We start from the raw sequence: 18,338 nt of genomic DNA, 5'->3' as shown, positions 1-18,338 counted from the left end.
GACCCCGCCCCTCCCTCCGTGAGACGCCGCGGCCCTGCGGGCGGGGGCTCCGGTCCGGGCTTTGGCTGCGGCCCCGGTGTAGTAGCGGGGGCGGCGGCCGAGGGTAGCGCGGCTCCTTCCCTTGTTGTGTGTGTCGGTGCCTCCTCGCCATCTTGTTGCAAAGCCTTTTCTTGTCGGCGGGACTCCCGGGGGCCGCGGGGCGGGAGGCAATAGAAGGAAGGAAGAGAGGGAGGGGAAGGAAGAAGGCAGTGCCGCCTTTTTTTTTTTTTCTTTGCACCAAATTATTTTAAATTTGCAAATTATATTTTGCAAACATTTTGGGAGACATTGATTTTCCTGCCCGTGCTCCCCCGTTCTTGCCTGCCGAGTGCGCTGCGCCGCCCAGCCCTGTCGCCCCCCGGAGGTGATCCCTCCCTCCTGCCTGCCCGCCAGCCTGTCCTGTGCCTGGCTCGCGGGCCGCAGTCTTGGCCCCGGCGCGCCCCCGGCAGCTCTCAGCGCGATGAGCATAGAGACGCTCCTGGAGGCGGCCCGCTTCCTGGAATGGCAAGCGCAGCAACAACAGAGAGCACGTGGTGAGCGGCGGGGCTGGGCCCCTGGGGCACCCGGGAAGGGGAGGCGAGCGACCCGGGTCCCCGAACCCACGCCGAAACCGCGGACAAGACCCCCTCCCGGGCGGCCCGCGAAGCCAGCAGCGCTCGTCGCAGGAGCCGCCGCCCGGGGAGGGAGGAGTGTTGTGGGCAGGGAAATTAATGACTTCATTAGCATGCAGCGAGGGGCCCGGCTCCCGTGAGCGTCACCCACCCCAGGTGCCTGCCACCTCATGTGCGCCTTTGTGGGGCTCCCTTCGCGTGGGTCAGTGCGCCCTCGTAGCTTTGGATATGTGAGAGCCGGGGGTGGGGTAAGCATTGGTGTTGCGTGGGGGTGGCAGACCGGTGTGTGCGTGTGTGTGTGCACGGGGGATGTTTGATGGGAGCCTGGAGGGGAGCGGATGAACGGACGTGTCCATGGGCGAGTGTACAGTGCACACGAGTGGGCGTGAGTGTAACGGAGTGTGGGGTAGGAATTACTCTACGCGGAGCAACTCCCCAGCTCCCCTCGCCTTATGGGGCGGGGGCGGGGGGCACTCCCGGCAGATCTACGCGCCGCTGGGGCGGAGGCGGCCTTTGCAGAATGAAATGACATCGCGTGTCTTATGATCCGGGCCAGCCCCGCCTGACCCCGCCTCCCGGAGCTCGGGCTGGGTCTAGCGTCCGGGGTTTGGGTGAGAGCCGGCTGATTGGGCGTTTGAAAGACGGCCCGCCGGTCGCTGGGGGCAGCCCCGGGGCCCCCCTTTCCGCGCCCCACTTTAGCCGGTGTGGAATGTGGCGTGTCTGCGCGTTCCAGACCCGCTTTCGGCTGGAATGTTGCGTGTGTCTGCGCACCCAGCCCGTTGGTTACACCGGCTGGTGACGTGGACGGACCCCGCCCCCGACCACGTGCACGGGGGACACTCCCGCTAGGGACGGCGCGGCCGGCCCCTCCTCGCCGCCTCGCGCTCGGCCGGAGGCGGGGTCTGGGCGGGGCTGGCCGGAGGCCTGGCGCCCGGTTGGGCCCTGGCTCCGGTCGCGGAGTCTCTTTCCGGGAGAGCCTTTTCCCTGCGAAGGAGGAGCCGGGCTTACCTGTCGGTTCTCGTCCCAACCTCCTGTTTTTGATCAGGACACGAGGGAAACCCTCGGAATTGCAGAGCAGCAGGATATTTAGAGCTCACGCATTCCCACTGACCCCAAAAACGTTCTCCCCGGGATCTCCTGGCGACATCCCCGGTCGCATTGTGGAATGAGCTGGGCTAAAAAGGGGCAAACTTTGGCGCTTCCAGGACAGGGGAGAGAGGGAGGTGTCAGATGCCCCCTATCCCCACTCGCCCTTGCTGATGACCCCTAGCTGCAGGGAGCTGCAGAAAAGGGGGCTGGGGAAAGACCCGTTTTCCGTGCTGCTGCTGGGGCCCCATCCCTCCTCAGTCGGTGTGTGCAGCATCGGGGGATTTCTGCCCTCCTTAACCCTCCCCTTCCCACCCCTTCAGGCGGGTCGGTGGTGGTGGAGATTTCGCTTCGCCCTCCTTTCCTTTCTCTCTGCCTATTGTTGCTTCAATGATGAGTCATGCAGGAGGTAGTAGTGTGTGTTGAGTGTGTGCGCGTGTGCGCGCGCGCCTGCTGCCGCGCCGCCGCTGCGGCCAGCGGGGGGGGGGGGCGGGGGGGGGGAACGCAGCCGCCCGGGGGCCGGGAGCAGCGGGTCGGATGGCCTAGTTGGCTCCACGGATCTCTCAAGGTCAAAAGTCACTCGAGATATGTGAGACTGAGATGCTTAGGTTTTTCAGAACCGATGAGCTAAGACATCAACCCAAACGCCCCTCCCCCTTGTCTTTGGGGTCCAGAGTAGGGTCAGGCGGGGGATAGTGTTGGTGGTGACTAAGAACTGCGTGCCTAGAAGCAGGAGGAGGAGCTTGCACGAGATTTGTAGAGACTGAGTCACCTGCAGCCACCATAAATACAATTCAAGAATACCTATTGTGTCTCCATTGTGTACCAGGCACTGTGCTAGAGGAGGAACAGGATTGACCCTGACCTTGTCGCAAGGAAACATTCACTTCATCTTTACTTTACCTGCAGGCTAGTTGGCCATATGGGAAAAGGGAGAAGATCCCCACTATTGTCTGTCCACCCTTTCCAAAATAAGTAAGTCCACAGCTGACCAGTAAGGACAGGGAGGATGTGTGCAACTCTGTGAAGGAACCTGGGAATGGTTCTCTCCTACGAAGTTGCAGAGCCCTGCTCCCCCCCCCCCCACACACACACACACACACACACACATGGTGAGACCTGGAGGTGAGTTGAAGCCCAGTTTAGCTGCCCAGTCACAGCTTGTTGGTGGGCAGGTTCTTAGTGGATGCTGGAAAGCCAAATCTACACCAAAAACTCATGTGCAGATGGCTAGATCAGGCCACGGCAATTTGATCTCCATTATTTATTTTCTCCTTGACAAGGCCTGCCCTCAGACTGGGACTGGGAAGAATGGGACAGGAGGGAATGGTGCATGAACCTTCTGATCAGAACTGCGGTCCCAGCTTATGTACCTGATGAGCAGCTCTGAACAGGCAGCCTCTATGCATGCCCCCATTTAAACAGCCAGATTGCTCACACGATGAACCTGAGGATGTGTGTGCCTGTGTGTATGAGAGAGGAGAGGGAAGGCACCTTCATCCCGGTGGTTAGCAAGAGGGGCTGGCTCCATTGGGGGACCCTTTTCTCCCTTGATGGGAGGAAGCTGGCCAAGCGTCCAAGGCTTCTGACCTAGTTGCACCCTGGATGGACCTGCCTTATGTGCCAAGCCCACTGTTAGCAGGAGGGGAGAATGTCCCTGAACATTTGGGGCCACCAGGTGTGGATGTCTCAAGCTTCAGCCCTGTGCCAGCTGAGCCCCTGGGTCACAGTCCCATAATGCCGGTACACTCCACTGACCCCTGGGGAGGGGTGGTGTACAGCCTCTGGGCAGAGCCCAGGGAAGTTAGTGTGTGTGGGAGTGAGAAGTGAGTGCACCCATGGGTGCAGCAGAGCATTATTTAAAAGAGCCTAAACCCATATGCTCCTGAGGGAGGCCCCGAGGGACTGCCAGCTTGCTCCCCTAGACTGTCTTCCCCTCCACAGTGCACTGGGAGAGGGTAGCCACTGGGTTGGGATTGAGTCAGAGCTGGTGGGAGGAGGCAGGAAGCTTTGGTGGGCTGGATCTGGCCCGGGCTCTCCCGTTCTTTACCACCAGTTAAGCTTTTTCGTGCTGACCCAGGTGTGATAGAGTGTGGCCTTTCACTTGGGTCCTTCTGGCACCTGTGAGGGTACCTCCTTGGCTTTGGAAGAGAAAGCATAGATGAGATTGCCATCTCCCGGGTGAACTTTGGAGTTGCTTTTAAAAATGGAGACTATGAGGTTTGCCTTCAATCTGAGTTCCAGGTCACCTATCCTTGGGATTGGGGCCCTGTCTCTCCCCCTAAATATGGGAGGGTGGAATACTTGACCCGAGGCCAATGAAAATTTGGGTCCTGGTTCCAAGGAATGCAGGTGGGGACTGTGTTGAGCTCTGAGTGCCAGGGTCTTACGTTGAGTGTGGGGAGGGGAGAGGTGAAGATGGTGCAGAGAGGTGGACCAGGGATGTCCCAGGCGGGGCCTGAGAAGGACTCCATAGCTGGAACTCAGCGGGGTTTCTTTCCCAGCGTTTCTGTAGGAGCTGGAGCAGAGAGCTGGTTTTCTCTGGGGCTGGAACAGTCAGTGCTGGCTGGAAAGCCGCCCCTCATTGGAGTAGGCCTGCTATGGCCGGCAGCTCCCCTTCCCGAAGAGGCCGGTGCTGACCTGTCCAGCTCCTGAGCTCCGGCTGCTGGGAAACCACTGAGTGCTTCCCCTCTCAGAGCACATCCCCCTCCACTTCCTCCTTTGCCTCCGTGGGGGGAGGGGCTCAGAGCAGGCCTGGCTCACTCAAGTTGTCGATTGGCTAACGGGCCCTGAGCTCTAAGGTTTTCTGGGGCCCCTGACAGACAAGTGGGGGTTGATGTCCTCCTGCTGAGGGAGCTGTTTGCCAACCTCATCCCTCAGCCCCACCCCTTGTGGGGTGGCCTGTTTGGGGCGTGTCCATGCTGTCAGCTGGGTTAGTCTGCCGAGTGGTGAAGCCCGGCAGGAGGGAGGGCAGGTTGACCAGCCTGCTCCCTGGGCTGGGGGCTGCAGCTGCTCCCCAGGGTCCTGGCCCAGCTCTGGAGCCAGGGACCCTAAAATGGGGCAGAGCAGCATGGGCCGCTTCCCTTACCCCTGCTCCCAGCTGCTTAACAGGCCTCTCTTTCCTGCAGGCTTTCTTTCAGCAGAGATGCTGGACGATGTTGCAATGTTGCCTGAGCTCGTTGCCTTGTTCCACCTCTATTAAAAAGGCCACGGCTTTCCTTTCTGCCCGCCTCGTACCTTTCCAGTTTATGCTGCTGGGTGAGGTGGGTGGGATTTGAGGGAAATGAAGTTTCAGCACGACAAAGGACAGAGAAGGACCAATTTGTGTTTTGTAGGGTCCCTGAGGGCACCAGAGGCATCGGGACATAGCCTTAGGAGCCCCAAGTCCTGAGCCTGTTTTCCCCATGTGTAAGCTGAAGGTGACGTCCCTGCCCCACCTGTGGTGGGGGGCTCTTGTGAGGACCAAGGTGTGTGTCGTCACCTGGTGGCATATGTTGGCACAGTAAGTGCCAGGCATCCACCCTGTGTCAGAGAGGTCTGGCTGATTCCATTTTACCTGCGACCTGCTGTTGGACCCTCAACAAATCACTTAGCCTCTCTGAGCTAATTTATCTCAATCTGTGAAATGAAGGTACTGCTTGCCGTCTTTTATATATATACACTATTGCTTTCAGAGAGGAAGGGAGAAGGAGAGATAGAAACATCTATGATGAGAATCACCAATAGGCTGCCTCCTGCACTCTCCCCCTCGCCCTCACCAGAGATCGAGCCCACAACCAGGCATGTCTGGAATTGAACCCGGGAACCTTCAGTCTGCAGACCGACACTATCCATTGTGCCAAACCAGCTAGAGCGGTACTGCTTGCCTTCTGTTGGTATTTGTTGAAGGTCTTGCCCGGAAGCTATGATCTGTCATGGACTAGCCTCTGCCCAGCTCATCTATCACCCTTTTGCTCCTGACCCTTGATCAACTGCCTAACCCTTCAAATGGCTAAGCCTCCAGCATCCTCTCTGACAGCTCCCACTCCACCTAGGCCTGTCTTCTCTCGTAGCCTGGATTATTATCCCGTTACTTGCCCCTTCCGCTACCTCCAGGCCTTGAACTCCCCAAAGGCAGGGAGTGGGTCGGTTTCATTTGCTCATTGCAGTGCCACCAGCATTTAGCCCAGAGCCAAGCTGGGTAAGGATGGATATTTGTGGCATCTCAAGCTGAGCAGAGGTGTCGCTGAGCCCTGACTGGCACAAGGTCAGAGGGTGGGTTATGCTCTGCTGGTGAAGGACAGGAGAAGCTGGAGCCCAGGACTGTGGGTCCCGCTGAGACAATCTTTGTGTTCCCTCTGCGTAGAGGAGCAGGAGCGTCTTCGCTTGGAACGGGAGCAGGAGCAGAAGAAGGCCAGCAGCCTGGCCAGGCTGGCCCATGCCCTGCCTGTGGAGGAACCCCGCATCGAGGCACCACCCCTGCCTCTGTCGCCACCAGCACCCCCACCAGCACCCCCACCAGCACTTGCCACCCCCACCCCACTGACTGTCATTCCTATTCCAGTAGTGACCAATTCCCCTCAGCCCCTGCCCCCACCCCCACCACTGCCCCCTGCAGCCCAGCCTCTGCCCCTGGCACCTCGCCATCCCACCTTGATTAACACCCCTGGACTCAGCATTAAGGATTCTGCTCCCCTGCCCACCAGGCCACAGGTGCCCACCCCTGCACCTCTACTGCCAGACTCCAAGCCCACTGGCAGCCCCAAGCCTTTGCAGCCCCTCCCCACACCCATCCTGACCATAGCACCACACCCTGGAGTCCAGCCCCAGCTGGCCCCCCAGCAGCCACCCCCACCCACTCTTGGGACCCTGAAGTTGACACCAACTGAAGAAAAATCCAGCGAACAGAAGAAGAGGCCTGGGGGGTAAGTGAGGTGTGGCCGAGTTGGGGCTGGTGGAATGGAAAGAACTGCCCGCCCCCATGGGCTGTGTATGCAAGAGAAAGTACCTTCCCAGGCTAGCCCTTCAGAGCTATGCCCTCCCTACCTCTCCAGCCAGAAAAGCGCCCTCCCGTATTCGCACACAGTCTCACTGTGCCATGCCCATCGGGCAGTGGGGAATGAGTATTGCCCTCAGCTCTGGGGCGTCTGTATTCTCTGATTCCGTGCAAGGCTGGAGCTGATAGTGTCTGTAGGCCTTTGGAAAGAGTGTTGCATTATGGGTCTCCTGGGAGAGGGCTGGGATCGCCTGGGATATTTCTTGGAACCCAAGGAGCCCGCTGTCTGAGGTGGGATGGAGGGTTTAAAGGGGTTGTGAAGTATGGGCATACATTTACCCTCCACGGGGCGAACCTCTCCCCTTGTTGCTTTTATAGAGAGAGAAAGTCCGGAGAAAAAGCCTGTGGCATTTGGGCCGTGGGGGTAGGGGGCAGGAAGGCCGCCTAATGGGGCCCTCCTCCCTGAGCCTCCTGTCTGTCTGGGTTGCAGGATCGGAACCAGAGAAGTCCACAACAAATTGGAGAAGAACAGGTGTGTGTGCGTGCGTGTGTGTGACCTGGCTCTGCCCCTGGTCCCCCCAGCTCTCCTCGGGCCTCCCCTCTCCCCTCCCCCCCAGCGCCGGCTGACCAGCGCTGCCCGCCCTCCTCTCCTCAGGAGGGCCCATCTGAAGGAATGCTTTGAGACCCTGAAGCGCAATATCCCCAACGTGGATGACAAGAAGACCTCGAATCTGAGCGTGCTGCGGACGGCGCTGCGGTACATCCAGGTACGGAGCGAGGAAGCCTAGCGGGGGAGAGGCGGGCGGCGGCGCGGCGCTTCGCCGGCTTCCTCCCCGCGGCCCTCCGCCCCTCCGCCCTCCGCGGCTCCGCCCGCCTCCACGCGGGCGCCGAGCACATGGCGGCTGACGTCAGCGGGGTCCCCGCCCGGGAGGGGGCGGGAGGGCGCGTGCGCCTGCGCAGGGAGGCGGCCCCGCCGGACAGCCCCGCGGAGCCCCGCCCATCGCCGGGCTGCGGGCTCGGGGACTAACCCGCGCCCGCCCCGCGCTGCCGCCTGACGCCGCGGGTGGGGAGGGCGTGGGGTGGCCCGGACCTCCGCCCGCCCACCCGCAGTGCCCGGGCGGAGCCGGATTCCACCCGTCTCGTGGGTGGGGTCCCCTGGGCGTGGCTCCTTCCACTCGGCGGCGCGCGCCGACGAAACCCCCTATTTTCACCCCAGAAGGATAAAGATCGACTGAGGTGCACGGCCCGTTACACCTGGGGTTAGGGAAGTGCGGTGACAAATCGCCCCTGTGGCACCGAATCCTTAAGAATGACGCTTTCCTTTCCTCAGGATTGTTAAAAAGCCCTTTCCGAGCGACCCTCCTGGCTGCGGCCCCTCCCTCCGGGCATTGGTCCTCAGTCTGGGGGTCGGGGGGGAGGGAGAGGTTGCCCGTCAGATAAGACGGTTGCCATGACCGCGGAGTTTCGGTTTCCTTGGAAATCAGCCGTAGGTTCGCGTGCGGGAAGAGGCTGTGGGGGTGGGGCGGGCCGCCACGCACGGCTGCCGCAGCGACGGAGTCGGAATCGGCCGCTGGGGGAGTGGGAGGGCCTACGGCTCCCAGCTCGCGCGGGGCGGGGGCGGAGGCGCCGCGGGTCTCCCTGTCGGCGGGCTCGGGAAGCCTGAGGGCTGGGCTGGAAGCCAGCGGGGGAGCACCACCCCTCCCTCGGCCTCAGCTGCGGGGTCACAGCCCTGAGGTAACCGCTGCCTGACTTGTTGAAGGGCGGACGCACTGCTGCTCCGCCGCGGAGCGTCTCACCAGCGCGCGCCCTTCCGCCCGCCCTCAGGCCGAGGGGCGGGGCTGGCGCGCTTCCCAGCTCCCGGGAGGGGAGGAGCCGGCCCGGGGATTGGTCGGGCCGGGTGGGGGCGGGGCTCCTGAGCGCGCGGAGGGGGCGTGGGCCCCGGGGTGACACAGCAAAGCCGGGTCCGCGTGGGTGTGCGCGTGCTCCTGGAGGGGCGGGGCGGGGCGCCAGCGTCCGGGACGGCTCGGGGCGGGAGGGAAGCGGCTGGGCCGGGGTTTTAGGATCGTACCCCGGAGACTTATTTCTGGGATGTTTTTTCAGAATTTGGGCTTGAATGTAAGCTGGTCTTTCAGTCATGTAGCCTGGGAGCACATCCGTGTGTGTGTGTGTGTGTGTGTGTGTGTGTGAATATGAATACCAGTTTCTTCTGTACTGTTGTGACGAAAAATAGGAAAAAATAAAGTGTCTTCATAATGGGAATGTTAGGAGGATTGGCCTATAAATACTAATAGCAGTTATTGAGAAATGGGAAGGTTCCTCTTGATAGACACATACTAGGGAAGGAAGTCTTGCTATAGGTTTGAAAGTATATCATAAAGATTCAGTGGAACCAGCAAACCTGGGATATTTGCTTGGGCTGAATCGGAAGCAAATTGGATACAGGTTGTCCAGAGAGATACTTGTCCTGGGGCTGGCAATGGAAGCAGAAACTTACAAGGCTGTAAATCCTCACCTTCACTCATTTATTTATTCATTCAAGCACTGTGTCTGATTCTGAGGATAAAGCAGGGCGTAAAGAAAAAAGTATGGGTCTCTGTCCTCATTGGTTTGGTCTTGTGTTAGATTATAAAGAAATAAACCAGAGGACTGTGCCATGCCATAAGGCTAGGGGTTACAGGATATGTTCTGGGGAATTGTTGCTGAGGACAGAGCATTTGACTTGAGACCTGAAGGTCTCAGACTGACCTAAGCAAAGTAGAGGGCAGAGAGCACAACACAGGCCAAAGTTTCTCCAGCAAGAGGATTGCCATACAGAGATGGGAGGCAGCAGCATGCAAGATGGGAGTTGAGAGAACTGGAGGGCGTGTACACGTAGGGCGTGTACACTGGGCTTTGGTGGTGTGCTGAGGCAGGAAGCTGTGGGAAGATTAGTCCCCAACCAGACCCAGAGTAGCTTGGAGGTGGTAAAATATTTGAAAAATGACTGTTAAGTGGGCAAAGACAGGAAGAGGAGGAGTAAGCAGGTACCAAACCACACATCCAGGTAGTCTTAGAAAGGAAATGGGTTTAAAATGAAGCAGTGTGTGTTCAGCTGGTGTTGCTTAGTGGTTGAGCCCTCAACCTGTGAACCAGGAGGTCACAGGTTTTGATTCCCGGTCAGGGCACATGCCTAGGCTTCAGCCTCACTCCCCAGTAGAGGTTGTGTAGGAGGCAACTGATCTATGATTCTCTCTCATCATTGATGCTTCTATCTTTCTCTTTGAAGTCAACTTAAAAAATATTAAAATGAATCAGACTAAAGTTATACCCTGGGAAAACTTTCAGGGGCTTCTAGGCCCGTGGGGAACTGGGCTGGGTGAGAAAAGGTGGTATGGACCCCGGATGTCCTCTCCCCCTGAGCCGGACGTCTATCTTTCCTGCTAGCAGGTAAAGATCGGGAGGCCACTTCCAGCCCGCGGCAGCCTGGTTGGAGTGAGGGTTGACTCACCACAGGCCCTGTCATTTATGAGGCCTCCCTCTACTGACGTCATGTCTAGCAGTGGCCTCTTTGGGTGAGAAGCCAGACAAGTGTGTGTGGGTAAGGGGAGGGGGCCTTTCTGGCAGAAATATGGGGAGAAGCAGGTTGATCTCAAAGCCAGGAAGATGGAGGGGGCTGTGTGGCCTGGGACAGGCTATAGAAGTGTAAAGCTACCAGGTTTCAGGCTACTACAGAGCGTGGCTGTGTCTGAGCTTTGTGTTGCAGGCACTAATGGTTTGAGGGATTTCTCACTGGTCAGGTAAGGAATTAAGGGCTGTAGGAGGGAGTATGGGGAAGTTGGGCCTAGTTGGTGTGTAGGGTTGAAGACATTGCTATGCCCAAGACGGGCAGGGGAACAGTCAAGAGAGGCTGCCTTTAGGAAATGAAGTGAGGGAAGGCTCAAGTCTAATGGGTGACTGATTCTCCTGAGATGAAGGGAGAGACAGGTTGGAGGTGGGAGCTAACACACATTCATCCTCACAGATTCTTCCCCTGGGGCCACGTGAGACATTGTCCATAGCTCTGTCCAGGCCACTGGTGGAGTCAGGGGCTATGAGCTAACTATGGAAGGGTCCTTGCCTCTCTCACGGGGTCAGACAGGACAGTGTGTATGCAGTGGAAACTAAACTTGAAATATTTTGTGATATGAGTCATCGTCTGATTAAGTGTAACCTGACAGTCTCATTAAATGCTCAGGTACGTGGTGGATGTCAGGAGGGTGTATTGTTGAGGGCAGTGGAGGAGGCGGGGCCCAAGTGTGGTCTTGGAGACTGAGTAGGGTAAGAAGGGCGGATCCACATGTGAGCCTCTGGATCCATAATGGGAGAAGCAAACTAAGGCCCAGTGGTGAGTTTGGTATATGGAGAGCCAGTGAGCTCTGCACCTGGCCGTGACTGGCAAGCCTGGGAAGCTAGAAGCTCAAGAGCAGTTCAGTAAGAGACTCAGGAGGTAGCAGGGCAGGATGGTCTGTGTCATCTGGTTGACCCAGCAGTCATGACATGCCTGGGCGAGGAGAAGCCAGCAACAGGGAGGCCTGTGAAGCTTAGGTTGGTGTAATGGTTTCAGAGTCAGGAGGTCATGGAGGATGGGTGAGACTTGGGGTGGAGGGCAGCCAAGACCTAGGACATGAGCTGGCATTTTGGAGCTGCTGTTAAGCCTCATGCAGAGGGAAACGAGACCCTTCTGATAGGGAGCAGTGCCACAGTCCGAGAGATGGGGCATCCAGCCCCTATGTGAGGGGTCAGCCTAAGGGGCACATGGTCACCTGTGGCCCTGGAGAACTTGAGGGAGAGATGGCACCTTGCACAAGGGTGTACTTAGCGAAGTGGGTGACATCAGCTTCTCGGGTGAGAGTGACCTGGAACCTATGGTGACAGACAGAAGCCTCTCCAGGGGTGCTCAGTCAAGTCAGCGATGCTGTCCAGCACCCCAAGAGCCATTTCTCATTGATCATTGCAACTCAGGTACAGGTGTTAGAGGAGGAGCACATTCCAGGGCTGAGGGTTGTCGGGTAGCCGGGTGTGTGTGTGTGTGTGTGTGTGTGTGTGTGTGGCTGTGAGCAGTGTGAAAACAGAGGCTGGGGAGGAGACCCAGGTGGGCACCTCAGGGAGTAACGTAGGAGGTCAGAGAGGAGGTGCATAGCCAGCAGCCGCTGGGGGCCAGATGGAGGCAGATCAAGAAGATGAAATGTGGGGTTTTACAAAGTCTAGGGGTCATCCTCTAAGAACACTGAGTTAGGTAGACTAGTGAATAAGGAGGTGGAGAAAAGGGCTGACCCATTTGGGGTCCTATGGGGAATGGGTTTTAAGAGGGTAGCTACGGCATCAGTGGGTGACATAATAGAATGAATGTTGGTATGTATGGGCCTTGGGCGGTGGTCGGCAAACTCAGTCAACAGTGGGCAACAAACTCAGACCCAAATATCAACAGTACAACGACTGAAACTTCTTTTGAGAGCCACATTTTTTAAACTTAAACTTCTAACTCTAATTCTTCAAAATAGACTCGCCCAGGCCATGGTATTTTGTGGAAGAAGGGTCAAAGAGCCGCATGTGGCTCGAGAGCTGCAGTTTGCCGACCACGGATCTTGGACAGCACCTGAGAAATCTGTTACGCCTTTTGTCATCTGCAGAATGGAGGGAGGTGCTGCCAGGAGAGCGGGTGGGGCAAGAGGCAGCGAACCCTTCCGGAGAGTGGATGTGGAGAAGGGGAAGTCGCTGACCTGGATCTGTGCTTTCTTTTCATGACGCCCGCGGAGAGCCCACAGTCCCTGGGACCTGAGCCTCCCTGGGCAGAGCGAGGGCCCAGGAGGCAGGTGGGGTCTCCAGCAGCCCTCAGCAGCCCCCTCGTCACTGCAGACCTGCCCCTGTGGGCCAGGTGGCCTGGAAGCAAGGGTGGCTGTGGGGAGATGTTGGCAGTACTGGGGGCCCCGAGGCGGCTGCTCAGGGTATCCTGCTTTTCCTTGCCTTGCTCTCCAGTCCCTGAAGAGGAAGGAGAAGGAATATGAGCATGAGATGGAGCGGCTGGCGCGGGAGAAGATTGCCACGCAGCAGCGGTTAGCAGAGCTCAAACATGAGCTGAGCCAGTGGATGGATGTGCTAGAGATTGACCGTGTGCTCCGACAGACAGGCCAGCCGGAGGACGACCAGGCTTCCACCTCTACTGCCTCTGGTGAGCCCCACCTCTCCAACGCCAGGCTTCCTGGCCAGGCCTTCGCCTGCTGGGAGAGTGCCCTCCCACTCCAGCCCCGGGGGTCCCCAGGCCCCAGGGGCATTTATTTCTCCAGCCTCTGACCTGTCCCTGTCCTCGTGTCCCCACAGAGGGCGAGGACAACATAGACGAGGATATGGAGGAGGACCAGGCCGGCCTGGGCCTACCCAAGCTGAGCCATCGCCCCCACCCGGAGCTGCCGAAGCCACCGCCCAGCACCGCCCCTGCGTCTCTGCCTCCCCACCCACACCCCCACTCCCAGCCTGTGGCCCGGTCTCCTGCCCATCAGCAGCCTCCGCCACAGCAGAAGACACCTCTGCCGGCTCCTCCTCCCCCACCAGCTGCCCCTGCCCAGACGCTGGTGCCAGCTCCAGCCCATTTGGTGGCTGCATCTGGGGGAGGCTCCACGGTCATCGCCCACACAGCCACCACCCACGCCTCAGTCATCCAGACTGTGAACCACGTTCTCCAGGGGCCAGGCGGCAAGCACATCGCCCACATCGCCCCCTCAGCCCCCAGCCCTGCCGTGCAGCTGGCGCCTGCCACACCCCCCATCGGCCACATCACAGTGCACCCTGCCACCCTTAACCACGTGGCCCACCTTGGCTCCCAGCTCCCCCTGTACCCACAGCCTGTGGCAGTGAGCCAGCCCGTGGCGGTGAGCCACATTGCCCACACCCTCTCGCACCAGCAAGTGAACGGCACAGCTGGGCTGGGGCCCCCCACCACCGTCATGGCAAAGCCAGCCGTGGGGGCTCAGGTGGTGCACCACCCCCAGCTGGTAGGCCAGACAGTGCTCAACCCCGTGACCATGGTCACCATGCCCTCCTTCCCGGTCAGCACACTCAAGCTGGCTTGAGGATGAGGCCACTCAGAGGCCCCCAGTGGGGGCAAGGAGGGGGACCTGTCCCCACACTCTCCCACCAGCTCCACACATTCCAGTCCGGCCCAGGCCCACCCCACCCACACCCACCCCCAGGCCTCCTAGGGGAAGGGGGTGCAGAGACTCTGAGCCAGGGGAGGGAGGGGCCGCCCCAGGGAGCTGGGCCCAGGGGTTAGCCCGCTGCACTAGGACCTGATAAAGCGATGAGAGACGCCCTGGTGGACGTGCTGCCGATTCAGCCTGGTGCTGTTCCTGCCTCCCTGTCCTGTCCCCCGAAACAGTTTGATGTGGATGTCGTGTTCTCTGCCTTCTCCCTCCCCTGCTGCCTTCCTGTGCTGCTGCTGCTGCTGCTGCTATTGCTCTGTCTGGTGATGAGGCTGAGGAGCTGGGCCCTCCCTCCTGAGCCTCAGCCTCTCTTCCCAGGCCTATGGAGGGGAAAGGAGGAGCTGAACTGAAGCAACTTGGCTCAGAAAGCTGGGGAGCTCTGTGGGCTCTATTCTGAGTACAGGTGAGAAGTCCTAGGAAGTGGCTGGTCTGAGTCCTACGCAGACAGGTGGGTGCCCAGCCTGGGGCTTGCCAGTTGCAGTCACTGTGATTCTTTACAGCAGAAACTAGTTAGGATTTTCTACCAACAGTAAACCAAACCCAAGCTGTTGCCAAGCTTCTGAACCTTTCACCCCTTACTACTGGGCTCCTGACCTCAAGAGGGCAGGCGGGGGGGGGGGGGGGGGGCGCGCACGGAGGGCCTTATCTGTCCCCGTCGTCCCCACCATCTCCAGCTGGGTCTGGACTGACCTGCTCTGGACCCCTGCTCCCATCCCTAGGCGTGGCTTTTGGCTTCCAGAAGGCTGCCACTCCCCCGATCCCTGGCCTCTGCTTAATGCTCTGCACTCCCCTGAGGGATGGGTGCCTGGGTGCCACCTGGGAGACGTGGACCAGCATCTGGTCCGGGTTCCAGGAGCCTGAAGCCACACCGTTGAGGCAATTAGGAAGTGAAACAGCAGGGGTTCCTCTGGGCTCCCAGCCCTTTCCCAAATAGGCCCTGGGCACCTGTGGAGGGAGCAGAGCCCAGTGCAGGGCTGCTGCTGCTGCCCCAACAGTCTCTAGTGTCATCTCTGCCCTGAACGTGCCCTTCTCCAGTGGGCGTCTGCATGTACCCTCCCTGGGGGGGACTTTTGTGTGCCACTGCCTTCCTCTGAGGAAAGGTCCTTAGTTGGGCCAAGGGCAGGGCTGAGCTTGGGGTGGAGAGGAGGGGGCTGGTGTGTAGGGGATGCTGTTTTCCCTGCCTCCACCTTGGCAGGCTTTGAAGTCTTTTTTAAAAAAAGTATATTTTTATTGACTTTGGAGAGGGAGGGAGAGACAGAAACATCAATGATGAGAATCATTGATCGGCTGCCTCTTGCACACCCCAACTGGGGATTGAGCCCCAACCCAGGCATGTGCCCTGACTGGGAATCGAACCGTGACCTGGTCCATAGGTTGATGCTCAACCACTGAGCCACTCTGGCTGGGTGGGTTCTCTTTTTATGTAGGTATTTATTACAAGTGGCCTTGTGTCAGACACACCGTTACACGCACGGGCACACTTGGCTCCCCACCTGGACACATCATGGCCTTTCAGTGTGGAGAGAGGACGAGAGTGTCCCCAGGTGTGAAGTTTGCACTGACAGGCTGGGGGTGGGGTGAGTGCTGGGGCCCAGGACCTTCTGGAGCGGCCCCAGCAGAGGTCCTGGATAGATTTACATGCCTAAGAACTCCCTTTCAGTTCCTCCCTGGTCCCGGAGGACTTCCTCCTGTGTCTCCTGGGGAAGGCTTTTCAGATGCCTTAGAGGCCTCCAGGGGAGAGCCCCGTGCTGGCCCCAGCCCCACGCAGCGCTCCCACCTCACAAGCTTGCTGCCTTCCTGCACTTGCAGCCGCCAGCACCACCCCGGTTCTCTGTGGAGCCACTTCCACTCCCGATGTGATTACAATGGAAAGAACAGGGAGAAGGGCAGGCCTGGTGCCCAGGGAATAGTCACACTGGTGAACCGCCTCTCCTCAGCTCCGTTCGCCTCCCTACATCCTGAGGCTGGTCCGGAGTTAAAACTTGTGTCAGCCAGTTGCCCCTCGGGCCTGCACAGATACCTCATCCGCCCGCTGCCCGTGCCCCTCTCCGTCCCCAGCAGTGGGGGCTCTGAATCTAGTGCCGAATGACTATGTCCAGACTGGTGACGATGGGTGTTGCTGTTCTTGTTTGTGAATGCTGTGACTCTGTGTGCCCGAGAGGGCAGCCGCCCAGCCCTGTGGGCATCTCCCTTCTGAGAGCTATCAGGACCACATCTGTCCTCACCCTGTGGGACCGCCTGCCCCTGCCCTCCCCTCCCTAGCCCTTCCAGCCTGGGGGACATGCGCACACACACATCTTACCTCTCATGCGTGTTTTACTTTTGGATGTTCAGAGTGGCTCACTGGCTGGGAATCTTTACCTCGGGGAGAGGGGGAGGTTGGTTCCTTGGGGGGGGCCAAAGAAGGGCAGGGAATGCCTGGAGGGAAACGGGGGCGGGGGCACCAGAACCCCTGCTCTCTCCAGGAACAGCTGCTGCTCCCCCATCCCAGGGTCCCACCCCCACCCCCCAAAGAGGTGGCCCTTGTTTACAGTGAGGACTCGGTCACTGTGTCTCCGTTTCCTGAAATATAAATCGTAGTGACCCCAGACTGTAGAGATTTTTATGTGTTTGGATACATCTGCTGTGTGGGAAAAAAAAACTACAAAAAAAACCCTACTTTTGTACATATTGTATTTTTACTATTGAACTGTATTCTAGTGGCTGTTCATGCTCCAAGACTTTAGGTATTGAGACATGAATACTATCCATGTAATAAGCACTTGCCTGGAATAAAATATAAAATTGAAATAAACCTGCACTGAAACCTGAGACGGAGCTGCCAGCCCGCAGCATCTGGGTCCTTTTGTTGGGAAAGGAGGCAGAGCCCTCCAGCAAGAAGCACCGTGTCCCTTCCCTGTTGGTGTTTGCTGGATGGTTCTCAAGCAGCTTCGGTGCTGGTCCATTTTATAAGGTTAGAGACCTTCCTGTTCTGATGCCAGTGTTGAATCATCATCAAGCTCACAGAACTCCAGTTCTGGTCTTATTCTTACGGTACTTCCTCAAGCCATTTTTACAAACACTATCTTGTTTTATCTCGTAACAGTGAAGTAAAGCCAAGAACTAGTTAACAGGTTTGAGATGGCTGAGCGACGTCAGAGACATAGCTAGCTTGGGACCTTGTGTAGCTTCAGTCAGACCTCAACTTGTGCAGGATTCTCCGAGCACACGCCATCCTGCCCTGGGGCCTGTGGTAGAATTGGGGTTTTTAAACTCATGAAAGTTCCAATGGAAAGGAAGGTGAGGAAGAGATGCATTCATGGGGTAGAGGTTAGGACAGGTCAACTAGGGAATCCGTATGGCTCTCAGGGGAGGGGACAAGAGGAATAGGTCAAAGCCATGTTCTAAGGTGGCCTGCAAACCAAGTTTTTGGAAAACCTTTGTCCCTAACTACATCTTCCCAGTTTAGGGGAAACCGGCCCTTTGGCAGGCTGTCTCAGGAATAAGTGGGGAGGGAGGTGAGGGAACAATTAGCGGGGCCTAACTACAGGCCAGGCAGGCTGCTTCATCCTGCCTTTCTGAACTCCCTGACACCTGCCCCACTCCCAGCCCCAGCCAGGGGTACTGACTGGTTTCTCTTTCGAGGGTGAGTCAGGGATGTAGGGCGTGTGTGTGTGTGTCTGTGTGTGTGTGTGATGTCATCCTCGGGGAAGGTAGTGGTGGCCATGAATGTATTGAGGTTCCATTATTTGAAGAAAAGTCAGCCTCAAAAGGCCAGATCGTGCCCCATAATTCCGCCAGCCCTTTTCACTTGTGAGATGCTGGCTCCCTCTACTGGTAGCTCCAGGGAGAGATGAGTGCCTTCAATTAAGGGAAGGCCAAAAGTTAATTATTTTCTGTGCATCCACTCAGTGTCAGACACCATGCCCAGCAATGGGACAAAGATGAAGACTGCCCCTGGTAATGATGACCCAGAATCACCTGAGAGCTATCACTATCATAACGGTTGGCAGAAACTCCCCTCCCTGCACTCAAAGCACAGATTCCCACCCCAGCTGAGCTTGGAGCCTGAAAGGGGCCTATGGCCAGGGCAATGGAAAACAGAAATCCCAAGAATCCAGGAGTTTCCATTTAGCAGCTCTGCTCACTCTGTGACAGAGGAAGCCTTACTGGAGTTGGAGGGATGATGTTTGCTCTCCTCACACTCCCTCCTCCTATCCACACACATCAGTTCACCCATCCTAGTTCTAGAAGCCCATTCAGGGCCTGGGGAGTGCCCGCACCTCTGGGTGAGAGTGTGTGAAGGAACCAGGCCACATCCAGAGTAATGTACCAGGGCCTTTAGTGAACTTTCAGGAGGAGTCACAGCAGAGGGAGTTCTGATTGCTCCAGGCACCAGGATCACCGTGGGAAAGGGGTGTTCTTTGAGGGGTT

The 18,338-nt window shown here is 58.2% G+C and overlaps 1 protein-coding gene across 1 annotated transcript; it reads left to right on the top strand.

Annotated features, from left to right (window-relative positions):
• Positions 1-41: 41 nt before the first annotated feature.
• On the top strand, positions 42-16,736 carry MNT (MAX network transcriptional repressor). Its single transcript, XM_084862956.1, has 6 exons — positions 42-572; positions 6,082-6,640; positions 7,202-7,243; positions 7,367-7,478; positions 12,706-12,898; positions 13,048-16,736. Exons 1-6 carry the CDS (start codon positions 500-502, stop codon positions 13,794-13,796), a joined length of 1,728 nt encoding a protein of 575 aa, XP_084719082.1. The 5' UTR covers positions 42-499; the 3' UTR covers positions 13,797-16,736.
• Positions 16,737-18,338: the final 1,602 nt, after the last annotated feature.

Source organism: Pipistrellus hanaki (genome assembly GCF_964339955.1).
Source record: "Pipistrellus hanaki genome assembly, chromosome: 16".
In the NCBI taxonomy this organism is placed as follows: domain Eukaryota; kingdom Metazoa; phylum Chordata; class Mammalia; order Chiroptera; family Vespertilionidae; genus Pipistrellus; species Pipistrellus hanaki.
Note: the sequence above shows the minus strand (reverse complement) of the source record. Positions and strands in the feature narration are given on the sequence as shown.